Here is a 27,874-nt window from a genome sequence, read left to right on the forward strand (position 1 = left end):
CTACCACGGTACGTTGGCGAGAATCCTTGGGTAGGCCGATCTGGTAGACTCCACGGGAGTTTCAATTAATCCGGCTATCTTCTCGACATCTGCAGTTTGGAGTTCGAGGACGAACAAGAAATCATTTCCGGTCCGGATTTTGGACCCGATGTGCTACAATTCTAGAGCGACGTTGTTAGTATTTCGTGTTTCCAACTGTCAACAGCGAATGCAGTACTTTATCTAACTAAACGAGACCACGTCCACACACAAGGACAACAAGCCGTTGTTCGGCTCAAGGATAGGAGAGGTCGCCATTGTGGGATGGTACCAATTCGGAACGAGTGGCTGCGTTCGACGAACATTCGCGAAACATACCAAAGCGACGAAGATCGCCACCCTCGGACTTTGCGAACTAGTCACTATCAAAGCCTGCAAATGTAGATGCGCATGAGCCACGGTGCAGTTTCCAGAAAGTTGAGGGCGAAATTGACATGTTTGATAAGAATAGTTCAGACAACTGGGAGGGGTAGTGGTGAGGTCTCTACCTTGGTTGTTAAAGCCTGGTGAGATGGCTACCTGAGCCCAGGTCCATATTGAAGCTTGCAGAGATGCGCGAAGATGCGCGACCGGAGCGAAGGCATAGACAACTTGTCCGAGGGGTGTCCAACTCATTTTTTTGATGCCATTGCAGTTACACAGAAGATTTCTGTTGCGTCCCTCCGCTGTTGAACATGCATTAGGAGCTGGAGTCCCCTAATATTTTCCTTCTTTTTTTCTTTTTCCTTTCCCTTTCTTTCCTTTTCTTTCCTTCCTTCTTGTTTCCATTTTTTTTTGTGTTTCTGATAAATTATTTTTTCAGTCCGACAAGCGAAGAACAGAAAGCGGGTTGTTTCAGCACTTCCGTCCGCTGGCAGAGCCTCCCGCCGAGCCCGGAAAATAGTTCATGATATGCCCTTATTTTCTTTCATTCATCAGAATTTGGTGGAGATCCGGCGGAAAACGACTTATTTTAGTTTCGTTGCAATCTGGCTCAATTACTTCGACGGAGCAGAGTTGAGAGAGACCGCTCCTTGACATCTTCGGAAGCATTCAGGGGTGAAATGACTTCCCCACTCAACCGGGCTCTCTCTGCTGCAGATTGGTGGGAACTACAGGTTTATTTCCAACCAACCCCCTTGCTGTGGGTAAAAAAGGAACCTCGCGGCCCAATAATTGGAAAGCAATCTGGCACTCTTGTGGCTGTCGAAATGTTTTGCGTCCTTCTCCACGCTTTCCATCCGCACCCATGGCGGTGATGTCAATGGCGGGGTGTAGAGGTTATTTTCGCGCAAATGTTTCATGCCTCAACAACATGATTTCAGTAGGTAAGATACCAAGGTGTATAGAAAACCCGAGACGGGGAACTGGGTGCTGCTATTCCTTTGGTCATGGCGTGCTTTTCTGATCACTTTCTTTGTAAAGCCACAACAGGGCTTACGATTGCTGCCCAAACCGGCCGCTGAAAACTCTAAGGCGGCATTCAGGTTACTGAATCGAAGGCTCTCATGAACTCTCTATAAATACCCATAAGTGTGTTTTTATTCCTTCTCAGATGTCCATTTTGTTTGCGTTTCAAGCTAACGGGGACTTCCATGTGCTACGGATATCCCTCCTTGCCCGTTTGCCTAAGTTTGTCCTGAAATATTACGATTAATAAACGACCTGAGAAAATATATTCGTTTAGAGTCGCATATTGATTGTTATTGAAAAAAAAAAAAAAAAAAATGGCTACTGAGAAACCATCGATAGGTTTTGTAGGCCTGGGCCTCATGGGCTTTGGCATGGCCACCAATCTGATCAAGCTAGGTTATGTCGTCAAGGGATATGACATCCAGGAGACAACAATGGCCCGCTTCAAGGACGCTGGCGGCCAGATCGCTTCGTCTCCTGGAGGTGCTGCGGGTGGGAATATGTTCTGTGTTTGCATGGTCGCTACTGCTGCTCAGGCACAGGTCGCCATTTTTGACCATGAAAATGGCATTGCGAAGGGTATTAAATTCTGCTGCTCTCAATGAATTATGTTGTACGTACCGTACATGTCTTATTCTTTTTAGCACAGCTAATATGTTGCCGATGATTTCTTTCATAGGTCTCCCCAGTGGCGCTACCCTCATTCTGTGTTCCACTGTTCCAGCCGTTTCCGCGCAGTCGTACCGTGATCAGCTCGTGTCAATTGGCCGCGAAGATGTATACTTTATCGACGCACCTGTGTCGGGCGGAGCCCGGAAAGCCGGAGAGGGTACTCTCACAATAATGGCAGGCGGCTCAGATGCAGCGCTTGAAAAGGGCAAATTCCTCCTTACAGAGATGGCGGATACGAATAAACTATACTTTGTGCCTGGCGGAGTCGGCGCGGGCAGCAACATGAAGATGATCCACCAAGTGTTCGCTGCTATCCATATACTTGCGGCCAGTGAAGTCATGGGGCTTGCCGCACATTTGGGGTTGAATGCCGAAGACGCTGGCAAAGCACTTACATCATCCGATGCATGGAGCTTCATGCATGAGAACCGCTGCGAGCGTATGCTACGAGAGGATTATTATCCAGGAGCGAGTGCGATTACTATTATTCTAAAAGATGTGGTATGGTTGTTAATTCCGCTTTCTACGGCTATGCCCCCACAGCTAGTATTTTCCCTAACTGACTGGTCTGTCGAAAAACAGGGCATTGTCACCGCGGCTGCGCGCCTCCATAACTTTCCCACCCCACTCTGTAGCATTGCGGAGCAAATATTCATCACTGCCCTCCCTCTCGGCTTCGGCGGTGATGACGACGCCAGTGCCGTGCGCCTCTACTACCGAGATCCCATCACCAAGGCTGAGCCGAAGGCGTCCCTCAACCCCGAAAGCAACGCGGCGGCGCTCAAACTCATCGTCAATTTACTTACCAACATCCATCTAGTTGCTGCCGCCGAAGCCATCGCTTTCGCCCGACTCCTCAAAGTCGATCTGCCACTGGTCTACGCCGTCGTCAACGCTGCCGCGGGCGCAAGTACAATTTTCAAAATTCGTGGTGAGGGGATGATCGCAGGATTGACGGGTGGGTTTGACAGTGGCAGCACGAAGACGGTGAATGAGGCCGCGGCGGAGCTTGCCGCTGTTGTTCAGGCAGCGAGGGATGTTTATTGCCCGCTTCATATAGGGAATGCTGCGCTTAATATGTTTTATTTGGCTCAGAAGCAGGGGCTGGGTGAGAAGACTGATTCGCATATTTTGCGGGTTTATGAGAATGGAGAGTGAGAAACTGCCGGGCTGGTTGGTTGATGGGGAAATTCTCATTGCCATTTCTCTTACCCAATATACGTTGCGGCCTTCTATATTGCGGCTGTCTTCCCCCTATATCCTACATTCGATAGCCAAATTTGGTTTTCTCACTTCTTTTTTGGATGTTCCACATAGAAATTATGCATATATTATGCATATATCCACCGATGAGTCCCAGGTATTATTGGATCAGAGTATCAATGGAAAGATATGATTTTAGTCGCTTTTGTCTCCTTTCTGAATCTCTATTTCGAAACCTTCAAGACGACCAAGATGTGTCAAGATCATCCAATCGTTGACATGGATCACCACCGCACATCTACCATTTCCATATAAAATCAATGGTGGTCAACTCTTGATATTCCAACATCCATGAGAATACTACATGATGCGTAATTCGCCGATTTAGATATATATATTATTAATAAATTGTTTAGAATTTTTAAAATTATCAGTATGTTGCTGAGCTACAGTCTGTATTATTATGTGAATTTTATTCAGATTACAGTGCTGTTATCAATATATTTATCTGATAGTTTTATATATTTTATTTCACTATAAAATTGATTCTATGTGTAAATTGTAATAGAAAATAATACATGTAAAAAAAGTTATTCAAATATTATAAAATGATCAGCTTTTCTCAAGCAAGCGGAACACAATAGTGATCTGAATTACATCTCTTAAATCTATCCGAGAAAATATTCTTGAATTTCACATGTAATGCTCTTTCTAGAAAAGCAAAAGCTTTTAAGTTATACATATTTGATAGATAATTTTTAAATTACCATATCTAAATTTACTATAACAACTTGTGTTTGAAATATGAGTATCAAATTTATGTCAATTTGTATCGGAAAATAAGGGCGTTGCATATGTTTACAACCACTCGACGACATCAAAACCTCCCTTTTATCTCGAATTTGAATAACGCCATAACAAACCCCTTAAGTTCACACCTTATATACCAGCTTCCTCCCACTGACCTTATTCTCTCTCATAAGCGTCCATCCATCTGGTATAGCCGCAAATCCGCCGTCCTCGTTCGTCAGCACTCGATGTGCCTTAATCCTCCCCTCTGCAATCAGCTTCTCTGCAATGTCTCCAAAGCGGATCCCGTACTCGATATCCTCCGGCGTAGGAGGAAAGGAGAACTCGCCCACCCTGAATTCTTCGTTGATCATAGTGTATACTACCGCGCCACTGGACTCAACATCCTTTCGCTCCATCTGCGGGAATTGTGTAGCCATGTACTTGCCACCCGGCTTGGAGGAGAGGGCGTCAGCGCATACTGCAGCTGTTTCGGGAATTGAAATAGTGTCGTAGACGAGATGGAGGTTGTCGTTGGTATATTCGCGGATTTTTTTGCCGACGCCCTCCTCGTGGGAGTCGAAAACTACGTCTGCGCCCAGTTCCTTCACGTACGAGAAGTTCTGCGGCGAGCAGGTGGTCAGAACTGTGTAGCCAGACCTGTTGAAATGGTTAGCCATATCGTCGCAACCACAATAGGCAGGTCGTTGGCCAATGTTTATGGATATGGCAAACGCTCATCACACTTAGTCGGTGTAGACGACATACAACTTTGCAAACTGAATAGCCAACGCCCCCGTCGCCGAGCTTCCTCCATAAATAAGCACGGGAACGGCATTTTTAACAGGTTCATTCGGCAGCGCCATCTGCAGGATCCCCTGATACAACCCCTGAGCCACTGTGTACAATCCCATGGGCATTGATGCTGCCTGATCCATGCGCAACGTGTCCGGCACACGCAACAGCAGATCGCCTTTGGAGATTACATATTCGGCAAAGGCGCCCTTGGTCGGCTTCATTTCGTTAAAGCCAAGGTTGAAGCCCATCACCTTGTCTCCCTTGTTGAATTTCTTGACAACAGCAGGACCAACTTCTTCGACTATGCCGGAAAAGTCGCAGCCACCTAGTGTGCCTGGGATGGTTTTGTCTGAGCCCAAATTCTTCCAGTCCGCCGGGTTGAGGGCGACATGGGTTGTCTTGACGAGGACGTGGTCGGGTAATATATCGGGGATGGGAAAATCATTAGATACGAGCGCTTCACAGTTGGGCCCTGATATGAGTGCCCTTTGAGTTTTTGGAATCGCCATTGGAGTAATTTGATACAATAAGATTCAGATATGCAAACACCAACTAGGGGCGGGACATAAAGAGGTTGTTGGGAAATTAATGTATAAATTGTACTGATATAGGAAGGCGAGAGAGTAAGTTCAACTGCGCAGCTGACCGAGGGGGAGAAGTGTCGATATATATAGAGGTGTTCGATGAGGAGAAGGTCCAGAAGCTACCATCATTTTCCTTTCGAAGTCGATTAGAAATCAAATGAATGTCCCAGTACTTCGTATTCTAGTAGTACATGAGTTGTGCAGAGTCACTATCAAAAGTTTTGGCTCACTCAAAAAGCATACATCATCTGGAATTAGGGCTTAATCAACAATGATCTCATGCCTAAAATATGGGGACCCGGGCCGTGACAAATACCTTAACTGGTTGGTTAGTGACATGGTCAGACAAAACTTTTAACAGTGACCTTCCGGAAACTTAACGGATGAACCGGTAATGCACTGCATATGTCTATCGCATCGAATAATAAATCTCCGGGAACTTAACCCTAAATAATTTTAGACCCCTTGGCCTCGCAACTAACTACTGTTAAGCTGATCGGCGACACGACATGATGACCAATCGATCATGTTGACAATTTGCGGATGCCACAAGCTCCGAGATACTCCTCAAATTGTGCTAGCATGCCGGACAAGTTCGCAAACGCAACATAACTATCGGGCCGCAATAGATATGCAGCGTCTCGAGCGAATCCCACTCCTTTACAGTCTTCTGTCCAGTCGAAAGCATGCAGTGCAACGTCCTTGTCTCTGCACCATGCTATCATCTCCTCCTTGGGGGTTCCGTAAACATGAACTTGCCACGCGATTTGTGATAGTGCTTCATAGTTATCTAACCCAATGGGGGTTGTATAAGGGAGCCGGTCCCCGCCGTGCACATGGCCAGCGACGCCTCCGACACATGACGTTCCGCGGTAGGTTATGTGCGTTTGCGAAAGTATGCGAAAGGCATAATCCGTAGCTCCTGGTAGTCGCATAGCCACGGGGAGGATCCAGGGTACGATATAAGAGCGCGCGATATCTGCAAGAAAACCTCCAGATGTTGCGATGGAGAAAGCTTGATCCGTCCTCTGTATCAACGCTCGCGCAAATGGAATCCTCTCTTCCTCGAAGCTATCCAGCAGTGACGGATCGGCGTGGCCTTGCAATACCGCCGCCAATTTCCAAGCCAAATTGACCGCATCGCCGATTCCGGTGTTCATTCCCTGCCCGCCTGCGGGGCTGTGAATATGCCCTGCATCACCCACAAGAAACGCTCTGCCACTTCGAAATTTGCTCGCCACCCTATGGTGGACGCGATATGTTGAGAACCAGTTGACTTTCTCTACTTTGATTTTCAAGCTGTCTATAGCGGTACCCGATACGTCTTCAAATGTCAGTGTTTCCGGAGGGACATCGGGTTTGTTATCCACCATACCAACTACTCGCACGCGCGAACTGTCGTTGTATGCGAAGATGAGGAGGAAATCGGAGGAATGGAGACTGACATGGACCTCTCCGTTGATAGCGGGTCCGCTGGCCTCGATGTCCGCAACGTAGAATCGGGACTGATAAGTCCCACCTGGGAAGTGTATATCACTGAGCCCATTTCGCACAGTCGACGATGCACCGTCGCAGCCGATGATGTACTGTGCCTCACAATTCTCCTCCCGCTCCTGTGTATCATTGTGGAGGACGGTGAACGAGACATGGTCGCCATGGTCTTTGAAATTTACTAGCTCCCTATTCCGCTCGACCGTGATGCCAGCTTCCGCCAGCTTTTCCTCCAGCAGCTTTTCATGTCGGTCCTGTGGGTAGACGTGGACGAATGGGTATGGTGTGACGCCCTTTCCGATATCGCCAATCGGTAATCGCACTCTATGTTTCCCCTGGATCCAAAGGTTTGCGGCTATCATCTGCTTGCCGTCAGCAATCACCTCGTCAGCCAGGCCCAGTTTTTGGTAGAGCTCAAGGGAGCGAGCGTGCATGACGATGGCGCGTGAATTGGAAGCCCTAAACTCGCCCTTATCGATTATCCGCAGCCCCACGTTTTGTCTCTGCAGCCACGACGCCAGCACCAGACCTGAGGGTCCACCGCCAACAATCAACACTGGGATTCGATTCATTTTTCCAAAAGCCAGGGCTCAGAAGCGTAGTCAGGATTGTGGACCATAAGGAAAGGGATATAGCTGTCGCTCAACGAGGAGCAGAAAGCCAAGCTGCCACATCGGGCCTTTTAACTGAACCATGGAATATCATGTTGAGTAGCACAGAATAGTTCTTGAGGATAGATCGTACTGTTACACCTCTGTAGCCATCGGACATCGCCTGCCCCGAAACGCCGACTTTTGCCTTCCGCTGCACATCCAGCTGGAAAAGCCAATAGGTCCTCGCTGAAGAGTGAGATGCAGCGACGAAGAACAGTACCAAGGTACGCAGTAGATAGAGGGATTGTCGGCAAAAGAACAAACATCCGTCCGCTTGAAAGTTAAGGCCGCTTCTCTTCAAGGAATTGTCTCAAACTGTCCGATGCTGAGAAAAGAGTTCAAACTAGTTGAAGCGGGGGTGGCTTGAGCCTTGGAAGGGTTGGCTTTGTTAGTTAATCGAGACCACAAAATGCTTAAAACACCTATAAAAATGCACGCAAGATTCGAGAGCTGTCCAATTGGATGGCGAATGCCATATTTGATGTGTGAACAATATAGCTTGGATAACTGCAGTCTCTCAAATAGAGCAAAATACTGGGTAGCGAGCTTGGAGGCTGGGGAAGAGTTTCATGCCGAGGGTGATATAGCTAACTGCATTATGCTCCAGGAAGACACCATTTGAAGAATCAATTTATCTGAATAGCTCGGTATAGATACACTGTAGTTAGTGTATAAAGTGTAATTTATATGTTAGAAGATATATAGTATTATGTATTTCATTTTCGCTGAAAAATGTCAAGTATAAGATAAGATCTGAAGTGTATTTGTTGGATGTTCACTTTCACAAAAATGATACATGTAAATTTATATGTATCGTGAGATTACAGTATTATTATTATGTATTGTAGGTTTGTTTTTCAGTCAGTTCTTATACAAATTTCATGACATATATAATGTATATAGGACATTATAAATTACACATAAAAAAATAAAATATGGATGATGTGGCCGTTATATCACGATTGAAAATTCTCCTTTTTGTGTGAGAAAATGGAGTTTGAATCATGTTACCATTCGCTAGAATTGGAGCTAAAAAGGAGAATTGATTCCCCTGGTATTAAGTTCGCAATTTTCATGTGTTGAAACACATGCTTTGAGCATTGACATTTCCCAGGATCGAAGTAACTGGCCACATAGGATACGGACCGCTCTCCCTTGCATGTCTCAGCATCCAGCATCTGCACGAACCCCTCACTGGCCGCTGCCCGCATGGATGCCCCACCAATGTCTGACAAGCCTCATAAAACCGTTCATGTAAGTGGCAGGTCAACAGAAGCTCGGCCAGTCAATATTCGGCACACGCCCATTTTTAGTGGGAGGGGCAGGTCCAACGATCATCCAAATGGCTGCTCTCATCTTGTCGACCGCGCGGCCGTGGCAATGAATTTTTGGATCGCTTCTGTGATTCGCAGCTCGTATCCTACAGCGACAGAGCTCAGAGACGGCGTCATGTAGGTCTGTCATCCTCCAGGGCCAACTTCGCTGAGTTTAGTCCTTTCTGTCCGTGCCAAAGCGGGCGTGAGGTAGCTATCCAACTCGTTTTTCCATCGTCATTCTGCGATTGAACTGCCCGAGCTCTAGAATAGTGTGGACGGATGAACACTGAAGCTCAAGAATGCGCCACAGAGATTGGAGGGGATCTCTTTCCGATGATTTGCACAGTCCATGGACCATCTTTCTAGCTTCGTGTAGATTGGCTTTGTTACTGAGCTTGATAGCTGAGCAGTCCCTTCAGGATGGTGATGACACATCCGGTCCATGGGCTTGAGCGGGGACAGCAGCATGAGGCCCACTTTTGAAGTCACTGGCTGAAATTCCCGCTTCCAGCATCAGTTTTGATGACGATTAGATTAATAACTATTAAAGAGTCAACAAAGCAGCCAGCGGCCGTTTGAAACCCGGCGCGTTTTGGCGTGCAAGTTCGCTATGTGAAGCAAGAGAGTTACCCTGTCTAACTTCAACACGGCAGGGGAGTTCATCTTATACAGCGAGCCCCAAATTCTAATTGTCGCCTTGTCGCCTTGACATGCGGGAATGGACTGTTGATCGTGACGTAATGGCTGCTTCAAGTTTCCAAGCTTTCTGCGTCTGTCTCGTCAAGAGCAAGGGTAAGTCGTGGTGGACAGTTAATCGCTGATCGTGGAGGGCCTTGTGCGCTGTGTGTCGATGGAGTCGTTCATCCGCCCCTTATATATGGAGGATATACCCGCAACCCCCCATAAACTTCCATTTTCCTGTTTGCATATACAAGTGTTGATGACAGATTTTCAGAATGACGGTCTAATTTAGCCGTGTCTGTCATGATACCAGCAAGATTAGAACCGAAACAAATCATCACTAGTAGTAAAAACAATGTTAGAATTCCTTTATATGCAGCATTTCGTCAGCTCCTCGTTTGAAGTAGCACCAAGGTATGATATCACCTAGTTCATCTCATTTTATCTTTGGACTGGCTTAATTTTGACTGTCTTGCCAAAGATATACAAACCTACGCCCCGTCAAGATCAAGGGTTCCAATATCATCTGGTACGGGCTCATTTATATCCAACCTTTTGCCTAATATCTTACCATTTCACAACTGAAGGATGTGCCATAACAGCTCAGCCAGCGATACCCTGCTCGGCATCCAAGTCGCAATTAAGAAAATATATCAACCCTTCGCCCGCTCCGACCTGTGCCAGAGAGCCTATCTAGAACTAAAGCAGTTGAAACTTCTCAAGCATGAAAATGTTAACCCTCAACCCAACTCCTTTTTCCTACGAACGAGCATTTGCACCATTTGTATCGACCCCCTTACTAACTTGTGTGCTGTTTTCTTTCCTGCTAGATCGCTGGCTTGCAGGATGCGTTCCTGTCATTCGGAGGGAATTTGTAAGCATGTCCTTGATCCTCGACTTGCTTTGCAAATCTCAACAGGCAATTTTGAGCTTACCAGAACGTATAGATATCTCATATCACAGCACCAAGGCATGACTCTTGATCAATGTCTTGCATCCAGTACGCTCCAGCAATATGCAAGAGTTTTCTTCTATCAACTCCTGGTATGTGCTGACCCTCCAGATCCACTATTTCCAGCTTGCCAATAAGTGACCTCGCTGTTAATCAATTTATCCGCAGCGGGGGTTGAAATATCTTCATTCCGCAAACATAGTGCATTGCGACTTGAAACCATCTAGCATCCTCATTACCCGGGGCTGTGACCTGCAAATAACTGGCCTGGACCACTCACGAATTCATGGTGAGAGAGTTACGATAGACCATGTTTACGACAACGCAAACCAATGCTATCAGGCTCCAGAACTCATGTTAGATGCACAGACTTATCACCCTGCCATGGACATGTGGGCGGCGGGCTGTGTCCTTGCGGAAATGATAAATGGCTGTCCCCTATTTTCCGAAGAACGATGCACGAACCAACTATACGCCATTATTAAGTTGCTTGGGTATGCGCCAGGCGATCTGATGGATGGGCTCAGTAGTGGGAATGTAAGTATATGCTGCTGAACACTTAGTTAGGCTAGCCTTACACAGGATGCCGGCTGAGATGGCTAATCTCTTGAACATTGAACAAGATTATTGGTTATTTAAAGTCTTTACCAGCTCGCGATTGGAAGCCTTTGAGAAAGCACATCTCCACGTCCGATAATGAAGGTAGGGAAAGAGGCCCCATTTTCTTTCCTTCTCCATTCCCTCTGTCTTTATTTTCTGTTTCTACATTTTTCCCCTTCCCCTGCAACGTAGCTAAACTTCACTTCACCATATAAAATATACCGGAAGGGCTAATTCGTTTCTAATCCACCTCTATTCCACGAACAGCCCTTGACCTTCTAGAACAATTGCTCGACTTCGATCCAGCAATAAGATATCCTGCCACCCAAGCGCTCGAGCATGTATATGTTTCACTTTACTATGATCTAGCGGACGAACTGACCTCTGACAAGACATGGTCAGTCGCCGACTTGGATTATGCCGAGTGGCCGGTCAACGATTGGAAAACCTTGATGTATGTGATGCGTATCCACCATCGTCCAGTCCAGCCTCCCATCATGACCTCGCTTCCCGCTTTCCCCTGCCCCCTGCCACCCGGACACGTTCTAAACACGCCCCATCGGTTCCCTTGCATGGCCCTATCTAGTATATATGAGAAGATGGCAGATTTTGCTAACGGTTTGGTGCGTGAAATTCGGCCTTTGCTTTCTCTTGACAGTCTCTCCGAAATTGTGGACCATCATGAGCTTAGAAACGGGCGCCAGCAGCCGGCGGAGTGTTCAAATTAAGTACGGGAGACGGTGATGATTTAGTAATGATCTAAACTTAGCGTTGTGACGACTGATGATCATTTTTTCGTCCATTCATCGGGAGCATTCTTTTCTCGGGCGATGTGGGATTCATTGAAATTTTGTTGACAAAGCAATAGCGATTTCGTGCTGCCACATTTTAATGATTGGGCAAATAATTGGTGGCCAGTCAGCCAGCCAGCACTGGCTTGCTGTCTGGAGTGTAACTGCCAGTGATAGCTGTTGGATCAAAAAATAAAAACAATAAAGAACAGTTGGAAAAAGAATAAGTTGCAGCGGACTGGTGAGAAGGAATATGCAATGTAACTTGCTTAACTGGATCAAATAAACATTGATATGATGAAGGGAAGCGGACGTTTTGATTCAAACTTGAAGGCTTGCCTGCTTATTTGATGGCCCTCTTTACAACTCGTGAAATTGCATTTGTGCTGAGCGAGTGAGTTTGTTTCAGTTTTTTATACATGGTCAAACGGCAATATTCTTTTGCTTCCCCTGCTTCGTCTGATACTACCTAGTATCGCTTTTTCGAGCCCCTGTCCGCCGGTGGTCAATTAGGACGACCACGTGCTGCGCAATATATAAGCCCCTCTCCCCGCACGCCAGAGCATTCTCTGTCAACTTCCCACGACAAACCTCAGTTGCAGCTCTCTTCCCCATCTCTCGCTTTCGGTTCCACCCTCACCTCTAGCTTTCGAACATTTTTTCATCCGGGTACGGCTCAGCATGGATAGCGTCGTTGTCCTCTCTTGCGATGGAGTTGTCACCGAATGGTCAAGGTATTGTTGCAACCATGCGTGCACATGACAGGTGTTCGGTCAGTTCATGTTCTCTCAGCGGCTTAGCTCTATATACTCTTCTTTGAAAGTATGTGCCTCGTGGATATTTTATCCAGCCACACTTTTTCTGAATTGGAGCGGGCCTGCAGCTGGTGATCATGAACTGATTGTTCTGAGATTATACTGTCTGAACTTGATCTGGGTAATTCCAGCGAAAGGACATGTTACGCTTGATATCCAAGGTCCCTATATACGTTGTTGTGGTTGATATGCTGACTCTGACAGTGACACTCAATTTGCTCTGAACTTACATCGCTTTTGTTGCCATCATGTCTACCGATAAGATTACTTTTTTGACCAATTGGTAGGTCTCTTGAGCGCGGAAATGGGCGCACTGACGCACTTAATTAATTATACCCAACCCCAATTGGCTAAGAATGGATCAATTGAATGTTAAAAGGCATGCGACCCCGTATCATATCCCCCTTTACCTCGCGCAATCCAAGGGATATTTCAAGGATGAGGGCATTAAAGTGGCCCTTCTTGAGCCTAATGACCCCTCTGATGTCACTGAGATCATTGGGAGTGGAAAGGTCGACATGGGCTTCAAGGCCATGATCCACACTCTCGCTGTTAGTGGAGACTATTTTACTATATATTATATGTGTATGTCAATGATAGAAATGCATTGATGCTTATGGATCCGTCTAGGCGAAAGCTCGCAACTTCCCAGTTGTTTCCGTCGGATCGCTTTTGGATGAACCCTTTACCGGTATTGTCTACTTGAAGGATAGTGGTATTACCACTGACTTCCACTCCCTGAAAGGGAAGCGGATTGGATACGTTGGTGAATTCGGAAAGGTTTGAGCTTCCCAGCTTAGCAATGATACTTCTCAAGGAATAAGACACTCACCAAATTTCGCTAGATTCAAATCGATGAACTTACCAAGTACTATAACATGTCTGCATCCGACTACACTGCCGTCCGCTGCGGAATGAACATCACCAAGGCCATCATTCGCGGCGAGATCGACGCGGGCATCGGCCTCGAGAATGTACAGATGGTCGAGTTGGAGGAGTGGCTTGCGGAGCAGAACCACCCTCGTTCCGATGTCCAAATGCTTCGCATCGACCAACTCGCGGAGCTCGGATGCTGCTGCTTCTGCTCCATCTTGTACATCGGAAACGAGACATTTATTTCCCAGAACCCGGAGAAGGTCTCCAAATTCCTCAAGGCAGTCAAAAGAGCCACAGACTATGTTCTTGCGAAACCCTCAGAAGCTTATGAAGAGTACGTTGACGTCAAACCCGTTATGGGCACTCCAGTCAATCGTAAGATCTTCGAACGTTCCTACGCCTACTTCAGTAAAGATTTGAAGAACGTCCAGCGAGACTGGATTAAAGTGACCAACTACGGCAAACGGCTCGACATTCTGGACGCTAGCTTCGAACCAAACTACACGAACAAGTTCTTGAGCTGGACGCTTGAGCCCGAATCCGACGATCCAACGGGCGACCAGTGTCGGATGGCAGACTTGCAGCGCCAGGTTGCTGCTGAGGGTGGGTTCCGAAGACTTGAGCCCGCTGCGGTCAAGGCCTGAGATTCACCCACAAGCCATATCAATCAACATGAGTCACTAGGCATCCCTGTCGGCAGCATGTGTTTTTTATTATCCAATCAGGGTGGCATCATTGAATGTACAGAGGTTCCATTCCTCTACGCAAAAAAAGTCTCATGGAAGAAGTTGAAATTTATGTCTTAGGTAGTTTTTTTTCCCTTACAAATCGCTCTCCAACTGAATGACAATCTTTTCAAACATCATTTTTGTCCCATAAGTAATCTATATCCGGCTCCATGTTATAGGTTTAGCCCAATGGACCCACGGACCCAAAGCTTAACCTCCCTGTTCCAGTTCCTATGGCTGCAAGGATAATTAAACGACCGTTCCGGCTCGTATCTACGGCTTTCAGAGTACATATTGCCATGGTACAGTACATGTACACAATTGCAGGCTGAATTCATGGATTTGGACATGACCGTGAAGGTCCAGAGAAGCTCTATTTGTTAAGGGGTTGAGTTGAGTTACATGCAACTTGACTCTATCCGTCACCACGATGAAAGCAGTCGAGAAAAACCGATGCAGGAATGAAAATCTAACTGCACTGCATTGACTAAATATGGGGCAATGGATGTTGCGAGGTCTAATAATTGAAAACGCGATATCCGAACAAAAGAACAAGAATAGCCTGTATTATCATCCAAAAGCAACTTGAAGCCACCCGGGTAGCTAAGGGACATCCACATGCTCCAACTCAGCGCTTCAGGTCCTTGCATACGCCGGTTTCCTCCTTTGGAAGTTGCTGGGAGTTTCATAAAGGAGTCAGGTTTCAAACGATCTCCAAACTTGAAAACGCGCGGGAGAGGGAAGGAAGGGGAAGGGGGGGGGGCGGCGCGCGGTAAGAGGAATAAAACAAACCTCGCAGTATCCGCTCTCGCAGTAGCCCGTGCTCCCATCTTGTTTGCATTTCCCTCCATTAGGGATCTTGAAAGAAGTCAGCTTGCGTTGTTGGGGGTAATAGGAATTATGGACATAAGGGTCTGATATATTCATACCAGGGCAAACACAGTGCCGATGAGGCCAAGAGTAGCGAGGAGGGTGAACTTCATGGTTACTGAAGGGATGTGAAGCTAGAAGTAGATGGTATAACTGAGCCGCGATGTACGAAATATTGGATTGAGGGATAGTTTTGATGCTTCCTCCCGGAGGAAAGGGGTTGGAAGCCGTATTTATATGCCCGGGGTGCGGGATCTCCTCGTGCTCCAGAGATACAGACCTAGAAGCGCAGATCACCGCCATCTGCACGAGCGAGGTAACAAACAAGGCGCGTCGATCGTCATTCATTTGTATATTCGATCGATTGCGCTGCATCAAAGGCGAACCCTTTCAAGCTATCAAGGTGCTTTGCTTCTCTGCGCCGCGCCTTGAAATGCAATCGCTTTAGGTTCTTCGCTGACATCTTTCCAATTCTTTGTTCGTCCGTGAACTAACCCAATTACCCCATGTAAGATATCGACTCAGTTAGTCGACTTTCCTTCTTTCACATGCACAGGAATTGTACGGCATCACAAAGAAAATATGATCTGTAATGTTAGCTGCACCAAGCAGTAATGGTATATCCACCTCTCTGGAACTTGATTCCCAAAAGAAACACCCCACAATAATGAAACCTAACATTTTTTAGACCCGTAATAGCTGGGGAAGTGGGCATGGCAGATCTGCGGTGGGTTCAAAAATGGCTGGTGCTGCATGCTGCTCGAAATGATGGTTTCTTGTTTGACCGCTAGCCTCTTGATGATCAATGTAACAAAGGTCCCAACTCAGGAACAAGTCTGATATTCTAGACCTGAGAATTGATAGCTACCTTGAATTCACGGTGGGTTCGTTCGAGTAAAGAGCTCGCCGCAGGCTGGAAAATGCAGGAGATTATGTTTACTAGCACGGTGCATGGTTGGATGCATTAGATATGGATAGCTATCGAATATGCCACTAGCTAACTATCGAAGCCAGCTCTCGAGGATAGGCTAGCATAGGGTGCGCATTGATGATCGAACGCGTGTCAGTCGGTTGCTTGGATCACCAATTGCGCGAGAAGTTGGGGTATTGGGGTCTCAATTCATGCCGGCTCGTTTCTTTTTTTCATATTCTGCACGACCTTTGTTCTTGGGTCACGGATGCTTTGCATAGAGGGATGATATACCAACCACGACGTGGAATCGGAGCGCATATGCGGGTGATTCCAGCCCATATATCGCGATGCCGATGTGTGCATCATAATTCGGCGTATCTGCATGAGATTATTCCTATAACAGAAGGCTAATTTCTTATAGGATTCTCCCGTAAAGACTTTGGACTCACCTTCATTCCAAAGCCCTAAAGGCACCCCAAGATTTAGGCGAGATTTAGTTAAACATCACAGGAATTAACTTCATATGTGGGCAACAGCAATTATAAATTGCCTTAAGTTACTAAGAACTGGCTATCACTGTTCTCAGTCAAAAGGGAAATAGATAAAAATGGCAGCATAAAAAAGGAAGAGCGAAAGACTAGAAGATATTGGAAACTGGGATCTCATAGAAGCTCAGGAGGCAGATAAGAAGAACTATGGAAGAATACTCTGTCACCAATGGCTAAAATAGTGTATATAAAAGGGCTGAAACTGTTAAGTCCTAGTAGTTAAATTTACTTAACTGTTCTGTCTTTCCGCTCATAGCAGTCTGTTGTTTCCTATGCGTTAACAATGGCGTCATGCCAGGCGCCTCCGGGCCCAGTATGCCCCGAAGGGTTTAACTACGTATAGGGTCCGGCTCCTATAACCGCAAGCGCTGTCATGGTGGTTGACCTTAGCCGAGTGGCCGAAGCCTTGCCTGCCCGCTTGGCTTTCCACTATAACCAAAATGGATTGATGATATTACAGTGTATATAAACAAGATAGTTAGTTATATGAAAATTATTTCTACTCATCCGAATAGCAAAACTCAACTTTGCAAGCCCAGTCCTCATAATAGAAGTTTATGGCCTTGACACCTAACTTGGCTGTCAAAGCCCCTGACCGCATTTCAGATAGTGTGCATTGATCCAGAAATATCGGTGAGAGATTCAGCGAGGGCGTGACCTTATTGAGAATATTTGCACAACGTCGTTCTACTGCCGTCTGAGTAGAGCAAACACAAGTGGAACGGATAAGCACAACGTCCCGTATACATAATAGATAATTAACTAAATCAACATGGCAACCGTTGTGTTCCCCTCCCTCGCCCGCGCTTACACCGTCCCCGCTTCCCACCACAGATACACCTACATCTTCTCCCGTCCCAGCACCAGTACCAGTACCACCTCCACCATCCTATTCCTCCACGGATTCCCCTCTTCCAGTTTCGACTGGCGCCACCAAATCACTTTCTTCATAACAAACGACTATGGCGTCCTTGCGCCTGACTTGCTCGGATACGGCCAGAACACACCAGCTTCTGGAGCTGATGCAAATGGCCCAGCACAGCCGACAGAGCTGTCAGACTACAAAGCCAAGACAATGTCTGCAGATATTATTGCGCTGCTGGACCATGAGAATATCTCAGGGCCTGTCCACGCTGTGGGGCATGATACAGGCTGCTATCTGCTCTCGAGGCTGGGGAATTATTACCCCACACGGCTTGCCAGCTTGTCGTTCTTGGAAGTCCCGTACCAGAAGCCTGGTGAGGGCTTTCATCTCGATGCGATTAATGAGATGGTGAAACAGGTATTAGGGTTCGAGAGGTTTGGGTACCTGAAGTTTTTTGTGTCGGAGGGGGCGGCGGGGCTCATTGAGGAACATGTAAGTGTTTGGCCATGATCTTTATATTGGTATGCACCGCTGGTGGGGCAGATTGGCCAATTTAACTTGCTAGGTGGATTCGTTCTTCACATTGTTCTACCCCGCAGAGGCTGATTTATGGATCGAGCACCTGGGGCCAACAGGGGCCCTGGAGACATGGCTGCGGAACGATCGTAAAGCGCCATTGGCCCCGTATATCACGGAAGAGGTGCGTAGGGCCATGAGGAAATCAATTCCTCAATGCTATAGTTAGTTATATTCTAACGTTCAACAGGAGAAAGCCACTCACTTCAAGATCATGCGCGGCCATTACAAATCTGCGTTGATGTGGTATCGCGCCCTGGTAGGGAATATCAATGTCGACGACGAGATCCAGGCACAGTTAGACTCGAAACTCTACCAGCCAGTGTTGATGCTCGCCTCGCAGCCAAGCCGGTTGAATATACCAGGAGCAGCAGCGGGCATGATGAGACAGTTTGCGCAGAACTTGACTGTCAGGGAGGTTGATGCTAAAGGGCATTGGATCCAGTTGGAGGCGAGGGATGAGGTAAACGAGGTTTTGTTAGGCTTTTTCGAGAGAATATAGGAAGGTTGACGGGGTTCTTGCGAAGCAAGATAGATTGCTGCTAACGGACAAACAAATCTCTGCTCTGGATTTGTAAAAGTATACATATATCCACACATTTGGTTGGATATAGGCTGTCATGCCTACCCCTTCTTTTCTCTTCCATATATTTCCAGACTCCGATTCGCGAAGTGATTATATTGGCCATTGAGGGTACTAGTAACTAGGAGGGATACCAGCTACGTGGAACGGATTCGTGCCAGAGCTGATTCTGAGAGACATGCCTCATCGTAACAGGATGCCGAACCCCTTGGATGTGAAATGGATTATCAAGCATACGCAGAAGACATCATAGATTGGGGAGGCCGTTGCGTCTAAGCTTCCCGCAGATGCTGAATTAACCAGACCCAAGCAAGTTCGTTACCGAAACCTCAAGTCTTTGGTAAGTTGTCGGAACCTTTTAACCTCGAGAGCTCAGGTGTTTAGATGTCTCTACATATTTTCCGTTCAGCGTCAAAGGAGGGGTGGGGTGTCTCACATCGAAGAGACGTGGGAAGGATGATATCGCAGTGAGGTTTTTGACGGAATTAACTCCTTATTTTTCCCGGTGCATATTCCTATTGTCGTTTCCTAAATCCATACAAAATACTCAACCGAATATAATACACATCCCAGCACCGATCCTCCACACACGTCACATCATGTCTCTAAAATCCAACAGGGAAGGCATAGCATCGCCTCATATTTATGTTCATTTTTTTGTTGATTCAATCATTTATTTTTGGTCTGCTTGTTTTATTTAACGGTGGTTTTATACATGGTTAAGACATTTCACTAGTTGATAATTCTCCATATATGTACAGAGGTGGAAAAAGATGGAACAGGAAACGAGAAAATAAATAACAGCTTGAACATTATGTCAACAAGAGAAAGCTAGAAACTCATGACCAAAGGAAAATAGATAACGAACAAACTGAATCTCCGTATTCCAACACCTGCACTCTCGATGCCGGAAACGGGGGAGCCGGGGTTGCTTTTGCTGCTAGTACGGATCTGGACCCGTGACGCATGTCGTAGGAAGTCACGGCACAGCGAGCTGTAAGAGAGAACGAAAGGACTGCGGCGCCATAGTAGCAAAATGGCACCACAAGCACAGGCGCTAACCGATTGAAGGATCCAAAACCTAAAAGGAGACCAAAATTTAAAACAGAAGCAGAAAAAGCAGCACGATCCTATTTATTACGCAAAGGCCATCATCTTCTTAATCTCCGCAATGGCCAGACCGGGGTTCAATCCCTTGGGGCACGTCCTCGTGCAGTTGAGAATGGTGTGGCATCTATACACACTCATGCTGTTGTCGAGGTGAGCCTTGCGCTCTTCGGTTTTCTCGTCGCGTGAGTCAATTAGCCACCGGTAAGACTGCAGCAGGAGAGCGGGGCCGAGGTATTCTTCCGAGTTCCACCAGTAGGATGGACAGGAGGTTGAGCAGCAGGCGCACAGGATGCACTCGTAAAGACCGTCGAGTTTTTTGCGGTCTGCGGGCGATTGGCGGATTTCGCGGCCCTACAAAATAACATGAGAAAGTTTGCTTTATGAGAATATTGTTATTTGTGAAGAGGGGCGTTGAAGAACATACGTCTGGAGAAGGTGTGTCGCGCTGTAGGTATGGCTTGATTGATTTGTATTGCTTGTAGAAGTAGGTTAGATCGGGAACTAGATCTTTGACCACGTAGGTGTGAGGGAGAGGATAGATTCTGGACTCTTTGGTGGTCTCGGTAGGAATGCGGCCTTTATAGTTCAGTATCAATCCACATTAAAAGGTACAGTGGTGAACCTACATAAGCAAGCCAGGGTGTTAACGCCGTCAATGTTCATGGCACAGCTCCCGCAGATGCCTTCTCTGCAACTTCTCCGGAAGGTCAGGGTGGGGTCCTGTTCGTTTTTTATTCTGATCAGGGCATCCAGCACCATGGGCCCGGTCTTGTTCAGGTCGAGAGTATAGTCGTGCATGTAGGGCTTCTCGGTGGGCTTGTCCGGGTTCCATCTGTAGATCTTGAAGGTCTTGAGTCTTGGGGATTGCGAAGTCGATGGGGTAGATTGATCCGCGACCTTGGATGCAGGCTCCACGGTGGCATAAGATCTCGAGGCTACGGAGATGCGGAATAGAGGTCGAGAGGCCGCGAGTAGGCGGGATGTAGGGCGTAGGGAGGCCATATCGACAGCTGCCTTCCAATTCCGAGAAGAGGGGCAATAACTCAGAGTTGGATGTAGATGGATATCAGCGACTCGCAGTCGGTTAGTTTTTCAAAAGCGTCTCCCTGGTGCTTGCCGCTCTCCGCGTGGGGTCAATTGAAGCTGTCGTCGTGGTCGATGTCTACTGTTTGAGTGTGTCTGCTTCAGTTTTCGCCAACCTCGGGAAGCGGCAAGGTCACGGTTATGTAAGCAGAGTTAGCCAATCACGGGACTGTGATTACCACTCCTATATATTCTGACCACAACAATAACAAGATTAACCATCCCACAGATTATGGCCCAGATAGCAAATTTTTAAACAAAATGAGAATTGTATGTGCCCTCATCCTGGCTCAACGTTTGTCCTTTCTAATCTAGATACGTACGGAGAAATAAGTGGACACCAAACTCCCTGTTGTGTTGGACAGACACAACCCTAAGAAACACCGGAAGAACCTGGGCACTAGTGAAAGAAGCGAAAGACGTGTTGGACGTTGGAATGCAATAAATACCAGCGAACCAGCTGCGACCGCAAGCACGGGAACAAAAGGAAGACATAATAGACGAAACCCGCTCTCCCCTGACAACATAGAGCGATCTCGCTTTGAAAGTTCTGAGAGTGCACTGCAGACATCTTCCATCCTCATATACCGAGACAGAGCCCAGCAATCCCAAATAACATTACCTAGGAATATGCCCTCTGTGTTGGGAAGCTCTCTGTCCCAAGGCCAATTGGGAAAATGGATACGCCTGGCTTCAGCCATTCGAACTGGGATCGCGTAGTTCTCATTTTCAGAAATCGCCACATGATACCATATAGCTAGGTTGGATGGCTGGCAGATACGGGCTTCGAACTTCTCGCCAGTAACAACATTATAGATAAGGGAACCGAAGCAGGCTATGTCATGCTTGAACAACAGACTGTCCTCCTTGACTTCACCAATATCCAGATGTTCCGGAACGACACGAGAGTTCCCAAGATGACATAATTTGAGCCTTTGGCCATCCGCAATTAGGCAGTTTCTTGCAGTAAAACCACCAATGAGTACATGTTTTGAATGTGCATATGAGACAGCGGCGGCTGCTTCCCGCATGAAGTTCAATTGTTGATTCCGATTTAGCTTTGTTTGTGATAGGTATTTGTTAAGAGTACTGTCCTGTAAGAGCGATATCTCCAAATCTGCGAGCATGTTGGCATGGGGACCTAAATGTTCATGGAGCTCCTTTCATGTTCAAGTGGACAATCCAGAGTAACCGCTTCCAGCACAGCCAGCAGACTTCTCGCGTTCTGGAATGCATTCTTAACCCAACACCTTTCAATGATGGAACCAAGCCAGACATTCTGGGTGGAAGGTAAAATATCCCGTCGTGGCCAGGCGGCGCAGGCGGGCCCTGACGGTTGATCCCTAAATAGATCAAATTCGCAAGGGTACCCAGTTACAACCTCATACATCACTGCACCCAGTTGGCCCATGTCTGTGTAAATCGAGTAGCCACGCTCATCGACGCGCTCCATATCAGTATTGAGGGGCAGAATAGAGGACTCGGAGAAGTCACAGAATCTTATGGAGAGGTCGGCGCTGAGAAGAAGGTTCTTTGTAGCAATATCTGCTACTACAACGCAGCGGTCGTGTATGTGGGCAAGGCCATGAGCCATTTGCCGAAACCATGAGAGCTGATCCGATCGAGGTGGGCGTCGTTTCTTTATATATGCAGCAAGATCTCCGTTTTCCATCAACTCCATTCGAATACAATCACCAAGGAAGTCAAAACAACATGCAACACCATCACAACCCTGTAGCCGTTGATACACACTTATTTCATGCCTGATGACTTTCAGGTTCGCTTGGGCATCAATGTTACTATCACTGATATACCTTAATGGAATCTTAACTGCGATGCCATCCTGTTGAACAACGACTCCGGTTCCACCATAGCCGATAACGGGATCACTAAGAGGAGTCCCGTCAAAGTTCAAGAAAGGGGTAGACATTCTAAGAGAGAAATCAATGTTGATTGTTTTGAGATCCACACTTCTTAGCATTTAAGTACTAAATTTGAGACAGAGCAGTTTAACAACATTTGATGTGTTTGGCGTGTTTGCTTCAACGTCCTGATCTAGTGACCAAGCTCAGAAGCGCTATATAAGCCTTGATCTTACCTTAGATCCAGTGAGAAGCTTGCTAGGTTAGAGACTGGTTAGCAAGGTATCTTCGGGCGGACCTACTATCTGATTTAACTTATTGCTCCTGAGCTGGGAACCCGCATTACATGTACCAATCCTGTCTCTCATTTGATTTTCCTATGTTTACTAGTTATATCTTGGTGTGTTTTCAACACCAGCATTCCTTCTGTATAACCACTCTTGCCTGTGTTTAACATCACTCAAGGACTCATCATAAGCACTGCTTGCATACGAGTATAACGGAAGAAGAAGAAGAAGAAGAAGAAGAAGAAGAAGAAGAAGAAGAAGAAGAAGAAGAAGAATAATAATAATAACTTATATACTTATATATATATATATATAGACACTCTTCTTCTCACAATTCTGCTCTGTGCTTCACTATAGTACCATCTCTGATATTCTTCTATTCTGATTTCTTCTCTATAAGAACTCTCTTCATATGATCTTTTCTTCTGATCTCTCTCTTTCCTTTCTTAATCGATTTGCAATCTATATTTAGAATAGTGTCTAGCCCATTGGTGACGCCGGTAGATCATACGAACCTTTCAGGCGGTACGAATGGTACATATAATCCGCAACCAAGGTAGTGCCTAGTTAATCGATGGCACGCCCGTTACAGTTGTTCCCTGTGGGTTTTGAACCCACACACCTTGGATGCCCACACCAAGGCACTACCTGGTGACCGCATTATTCATTCAGCCACTGGGGTTAAAAGATTATAGAGCTAGAAGGTGGAAATCAATATAAAGGAGATTGCAGATAATTGTATTCAGATTATGATGATTGCTATTTTCTTGTTATACTTTCGTAGCGTTTTTAGTTGTGGGCAAGAACTTTTGACATGAACCTTGTTCCATCTTCAACAGTTAGTTTCACTGCCAAGCTTTTAATCATGTGATGAACATCCTCCAGCAAGCCCTAATTCCCTATTTCGGCCAGGCCAACCTCTTCCATTCATCCATGTTGTTGATCCAGGGGACGGGAACCATCTCTGGGACCGTGTCAGATTGATGAGACGCTGCTGTCCTTGGTCCCGACCATGGCCTGACATTCCGCTAGGGACCACACTCGTTTGTCCTGCGAATTCATTCATTCCCCTATTATCTACTCTGGCGACTGCCGTCCATTCATTCACTCATCCACTGCTGAGGAGGCTTGCGCTTACTCTAGCTATACTACGTCCAGCCCCTGAATCCCGGCGCAAAGGCAGAAAATATACTGAAGTCACAGAATTGGGTTAGACTTTGTTGTCTGGCCCACACTGGCATCCAGATAGATATACTCGGAGCTGATATACAGCCATCACCTTCGCTATCCTTGGTCAGAAAACAATTTCTCGCAGGGCAGATTCATGAATACAATCGACCCTGATTTGTCATTTCGGACACACTCATTTAAACACATATCCCCGGGAAACTTCCAGACGAAAGCCCTGTGGAAAGGAATATAGACAATGGCCCAATCAATCAAGACTGTTTCCTCTCTCACCCGCACCGTCTCCTCAACCAGTGTTCGGAGCATCAGTAATGATGAAACCGTATCTCCTCACCCTCTCCGGGCAGCGCCTGTACTCCCGCAGTCCGAGTCCACCTCGATAAAACATATCAAAGCCGGTTCCTGTGTACAAGTCTCCGTCTCCGAAATTCCCAAGCGCAAACCCGTCCTCATTCCCCCCAATCCTACCACCACAATTATAACAGCAGCACCATACCACGACTCCCCATTCGCGGAGAAAGGCGCTGGCGCCACCTCCGCAAATTCTCCCTGGCGATCCCTCACCAGCAAATTCAAACGTCCATTCATGAAATCGACGTCCGTCGCCGCAAGTCCATCACGACCACCCACACCACCAACACCACTAATAACGACAGCAGCGCAAACCAACGACCTCAAACCAAAACTCCCCTTCCAGTCCAACAAGAAAAAACAACGTGTCTTCTTAATAGTCGGCGGAGTAGTCCTTCTCCACCTCATCCTTGTAATTGGGTTGACAGTGGGTCTTTCGGGGCGGAACAAGAGCAGTAATATCAATCATCACTCCTCTGTCGACCTCCCGCTACCCAACAACCATGGAGGGCCGTATATGGGCGATTTAACGTATTATGACCCGGGGCTGGGCGCTTGTGGGATTGAGAGTTCGGCTGGGGAGCCTGTGTGTGCTGTATCGCATTATCTGTATGATGCGGTGTCTGTAGGGCCGAATCCGAATGCGAATCCGCTGTGCGGAAAGAAGTTAAGGTTGCGGAGGGCGGGGAGGAGTGTGGATGTTACAGTTGTGGATCGATGTAGGTTTTTGACCTCTTATTTTTCTGGCGTTTGCTGACTTTGTTTCTGTTGTAGGTGTTGGGTGCCAGCCAAATGATATCGATGTCTCGATTAGCGTTTTCACGCAACTGGCGTTGGAAGAGCAGGGGCGTGTGGATGTGCAGTGGGCGTGGTTGGAGGATACACCCCTCCCGCGCACGCCCCCACGCACGCCAGGGTAGCAGGTTGGAAGGTCCACCCCTGGTGATATGTGGTTATCCTGTGGATTTCGAGATACGAACTTGAATTTCTTGTTTTTGCTTTCTTTTTTATTTTATTTTATTTTTGTTTGTTTTTATCATGAAAGAAAACCTATGTTTCTTGCTTCATCGTTTCGTTTCTGTTTCGTTTCGGGCGAATGAAACGTTTCATGCGTATTTACTTGTTTTCATTGTTGCGATTTGCTCCTCTTGGATATGATACCCACCTTACACCCAGCCCTTTTTTTGTATAAAAAGGCAATACCCTTTCAACTTCTTGGTGGGTAGTTAGGAACATTCTTTGATTATTGTTGATATCGAATATATACATCGAGTGAATGATAGGTTGTCAATGCTTATATCTCTATTTATATCTTTTGCTTGCGTCTAATATCCACCGCCAGAGAAAGCGGCTTGTTATCTTCAATTGATGAACTCTGATCATGACATGACATGAATGGAACACCTCCAGTTTGCCCCTCTCACAAACCCAAAAACTTTCCACTCATAAGCAAAACGATCAATAATCAGGAAACTCCGGCTCGACTTCCTCTCTCCACGCCTTCAGTCCACCCCGGATATCTCCCACCCACCTCTCACCGCCCCTATCAACACCCAGCTCTTTCAGCTTCCGCACCGCCACCTGAGAGTCATTCCCCAATCTACACACGACATGGATCGGTCTGGTCGGGTCCGTATCGAGCAGAGATGAAGGGTACCAGGACGGGAGATTGAGAGCTATTGTACTTGCTACTGCGGACGTGCCATTGGGCGCTGTTTCAACAAGGGAGCCGGAGTTCAATTGCGTCGCGGAGGTAGAAGAAGAAGAAGATGACAAGATCGACGAGATCGGAATATTAACACTCCCCTTCAGCGCGCCCAGGCCGTATTGCACCGCCTCCCGCACGTCGATTAGAATCGGGCTTTCCCCCTCCCCCTCCTCTCCCCACCGCTCTTGATACCGCCTCCAATACTCCCGAGCCGATATCCGCTCCTCAGCCCCCAACAGCGCCTGCGCGCCAACCACCCCGCCGCAGAACTGCACATAATCCATCGACCCACTGCGCAGCGAGTCCAGCGTTATCGTCCGCGCCGTCGGCGAGCAAGCGGCGCAGTCCTGTCGCCGTTGGCGCAGCCGTATACTGCGGAATGGAGGGCTAGAGAAGGCCGAGAAGAGATGAAGGGTTGGTGACATTGTTGTGGACGTGGCTGACGTTGTCTGCGTGAGGACGCGGATCGCCTCGAGCGCTTGGAGGACGCCCATGACTCCGACGACGGGGCCGAGGATGCCGCCGTCGGCGCAGCTCGTGACGCTCGCGGCGGGAGGGGGTTTAGGGAACACACAGCGGTAGCACGGTCCTCCGGTGGTGGTTTCGGTTGGCAAGGCGGATAGTTGGTCTACTGGCTTTTGGGGAGGGTAGTTGAGGACCATTAGCTGGCCCTCGGTGCGAAGCGCGGAGGCGGAGACGAGTGGTTTGCCTAGGACGACAGCGGTGTCGGAGATCAGGTAGCGGGTTGCGGGGTTGTCTGTGCAGTCGAGGATGAGATCGTAGGGACTGAAGATCGAAGGCGCATGGGCGGGGGTAAGGTTGACGCGGTAGGGGATGTATTTGGGATACGGGTTCAATCTGGAGAGTTTATGTGTTGGTGAGATGTTTGCGTATCCAGTATTAATAGCAATATGACGTACTCTTTCAAATACCGAATCGCGCTATCAACTTTGAACTTCCCCACATTCCTCGTCCGATGCAGCACCTGTCGATGCAGGTTCGATTCCTCGACCGTATCTCCATCTATGATTCCTATGGTTCCAACCCCAGCTCCAGCCAGATACATGGCAGCAGGGCATCCCAATCCCCCCGCGCCAACAATGAGAACCGAGGATTCGCGCAGTTTTAATTGCCCTGTATCAAAAAGGATTCACAAATTAGCCTGTAGTTCTCTAGTTTAGCCGCTTGTTCCAGGCCGGAACGCACCGTCAAGCCCGATCTGGTCCACAATCATCTGCCGTCCATAGCGTCGATACTCATCCTGTTCGAGTGGATATCTGCGATTCTGTTCAGATGGCACTTCTCCCTTGTTCACAGTTTCCGGCTTGTTTGTGGTCGTTGTTGCTGTTGTTGGCCTCCCCGCCGCGATCTGCTGCTCAGTCCGCTCGAGCGCAGCATTGAGTTGGGAGAGCTGAGCTTCCGTGGTGGCGATTTGCTGCTGGAGGAATTCGCGGGATTTTAAGAGGTCCTCCATCTCTTTGTCATTTCATTTTATCCTCCGACTACGCTTGGTCAAGAGGGTGTTGGCAGTATGTCCCGATTCAGAAAAG

At 47.3% G+C, this 27,874-nt stretch overlaps 12 protein-coding genes across 12 annotated transcripts; 5 read left to right on the forward strand and 7 right to left on the reverse strand.

The window, feature by feature from the left end:
• HCBG_05707 (uncharacterized protein) lies at nt 1–654 on the reverse strand (the record flags this gene model as incomplete). The annotated part of the gene is made up of 2 exons (XM_045432756.1): nt 1–153; nt 358–654. The coding sequence occupies 2 exons, from the start codon at nt 652–654 to the stop codon at nt 1–3; spliced, it is 450 nt and encodes a 149-aa protein (XP_045286872.1).
• A 1,091-nt stretch (nt 655–1,745) lies between these two features.
• HCBG_05708 (3-hydroxyisobutyrate dehydrogenase) lies at nt 1,746–3,507 on the forward strand (the record flags this gene model as incomplete). The annotated part of the gene is made up of 3 exons (XM_045432757.1): nt 1,746–2,010; nt 2,111–2,604; nt 2,686–3,507. 3 exons carry the CDS (start codon nt 1,746–1,748, stop codon nt 3,259–3,261), a joined length of 1,335 nt encoding a protein of 444 aa, XP_045286873.1.
• A 492-nt stretch (nt 3,508–3,999) lies between these two features.
• On the reverse strand, nt 4,000–5,402 carry HCBG_05709 (uncharacterized protein; the record flags this gene model as incomplete). Its single annotated transcript, XM_045432758.1, has 3 exons — nt 4,000–4,017; nt 4,272–4,755; nt 4,864–5,402. 3 exons carry the CDS (start codon nt 5,400–5,402, stop codon nt 4,000–4,002), a joined length of 1,041 nt encoding a protein of 346 aa, XP_045286874.1.
• Nucleotides 5,403–6,001: 599 nt separating this feature from the next.
• On the reverse strand, nt 6,002–7,940 carry HCBG_05710 (monooxygenase; the record flags this gene model as incomplete). The annotated part of the gene is made up of 1 exon (XM_045432759.1): nt 6,002–7,940. One exon carries the CDS (start codon nt 7,538–7,540, stop codon nt 6,002–6,004), a length of 1,539 nt encoding a protein of 512 aa, XP_045286875.1.
• Nucleotides 7,941–9,677: 1,737 nt separating this feature from the next.
• On the forward strand, nt 9,678–11,898 carry HCBG_05711 (mitogen-activated protein kinase; the record flags this gene model as incomplete). The annotated part of the gene is made up of 7 exons (XM_045432760.1): nt 9,678–9,729; nt 9,932–9,975; nt 10,449–10,492; nt 10,566–10,662; nt 10,739–11,107; nt 11,212–11,272; nt 11,438–11,898. The coding sequence occupies 7 exons, from the start codon at nt 9,678–9,680 to the stop codon at nt 11,896–11,898; spliced, it is 1,128 nt and encodes a 375-aa protein (XP_045286876.1).
• A 717-nt stretch (nt 11,899–12,615) lies between these two features.
• Nucleotides 12,616–14,707, forward strand: HCBG_05712 (thiamine biosynthesis protein; the record flags this gene model as incomplete). Its single annotated transcript, XM_045432761.1, has 5 exons — nt 12,616–12,695; nt 12,981–13,059; nt 13,156–13,327; nt 13,407–13,556; nt 13,622–14,707. The coding sequence occupies 4 exons, from the start codon at nt 13,025–13,027 to the stop codon at nt 14,294–14,296; spliced, it is 1,032 nt and encodes a 343-aa protein (XP_045286877.1).
• Nucleotides 14,708–15,008: 301 nt separating this feature from the next.
• Nucleotides 15,009–15,965, reverse strand: HCBG_05713 (uncharacterized protein; the record flags this gene model as incomplete). Its single annotated transcript, XM_045432762.1, has 3 exons — nt 15,009–15,056; nt 15,173–15,619; nt 15,930–15,965. 3 exons carry the CDS (start codon nt 15,963–15,965, stop codon nt 15,009–15,011), a joined length of 531 nt encoding a protein of 176 aa, XP_045286878.1.
• Nucleotides 15,966–17,483: 1,518 nt separating this feature from the next.
• HCBG_05714 (epoxide hydrolase) lies at nt 17,484–19,195 on the forward strand (the record flags this gene model as incomplete). Its single annotated transcript, XM_045432763.1, has 5 exons — nt 17,484–18,068; nt 18,142–18,276; nt 18,343–18,615; nt 18,989–19,075; nt 19,145–19,195. 5 exons carry the CDS (start codon nt 17,484–17,486, stop codon nt 19,193–19,195), a joined length of 1,131 nt encoding a protein of 376 aa, XP_045286879.1.
• A 199-nt stretch (nt 19,196–19,394) lies between these two features.
• Nucleotides 19,395–20,988, reverse strand: HCBG_05715 (succinate dehydrogenase iron-sulfur protein; the record flags this gene model as incomplete). Its single annotated transcript, XM_045432764.1, has 3 exons — nt 19,395–20,196; nt 20,270–20,421; nt 20,472–20,988. 3 exons carry the CDS (start codon nt 20,845–20,847, stop codon nt 19,873–19,875), a joined length of 852 nt encoding a protein of 283 aa, XP_045286880.1.
• Nucleotides 20,989–22,069: 1,081 nt separating this feature from the next.
• On the reverse strand, nt 22,070–22,858 carry HCBG_05716 (uncharacterized protein; the record flags this gene model as incomplete). Its single annotated transcript, XM_045432765.1, has 1 exon — nt 22,070–22,858. The coding sequence occupies one exon, from the start codon at nt 22,856–22,858 to the stop codon at nt 22,070–22,072; it is 789 nt and encodes a 262-aa protein (XP_045286881.1).
• A 1,334-nt stretch (nt 22,859–24,192) lies between these two features.
• On the forward strand, nt 24,193–27,156 carry HCBG_05717 (riboflavin aldehyde-forming enzyme; the record flags this gene model as incomplete). Its single annotated transcript, XM_045432766.1, has 2 exons — nt 24,193–25,335; nt 25,391–27,156. 2 exons carry the CDS (start codon nt 24,504–24,506, stop codon nt 25,534–25,536), a joined length of 978 nt encoding a protein of 325 aa, XP_045286882.1.
• HCBG_05718 (molybdenum cofactor biosynthetic protein) lies at nt 25,837–27,854 on the reverse strand (the record flags this gene model as incomplete). The annotated part of the gene is made up of 3 exons (XM_045432767.1): nt 25,837–27,182; nt 27,245–27,458; nt 27,531–27,854. 3 exons carry the CDS (start codon nt 27,796–27,798, stop codon nt 26,075–26,077), a joined length of 1,590 nt encoding a protein of 529 aa, XP_045286883.1.
• Between the last annotated feature and the right edge of the window lie 20 nt (nt 27,855–27,874).

This window comes from Histoplasma capsulatum, assembly GCF_000150115.1.
Source record: "Histoplasma capsulatum G186AR genomic scaffold supercont2.7, whole genome shotgun sequence".
Taxonomy (NCBI): domain Eukaryota; kingdom Fungi; phylum Ascomycota; class Eurotiomycetes; order Onygenales; family Ajellomycetaceae; genus Histoplasma; species Histoplasma capsulatum.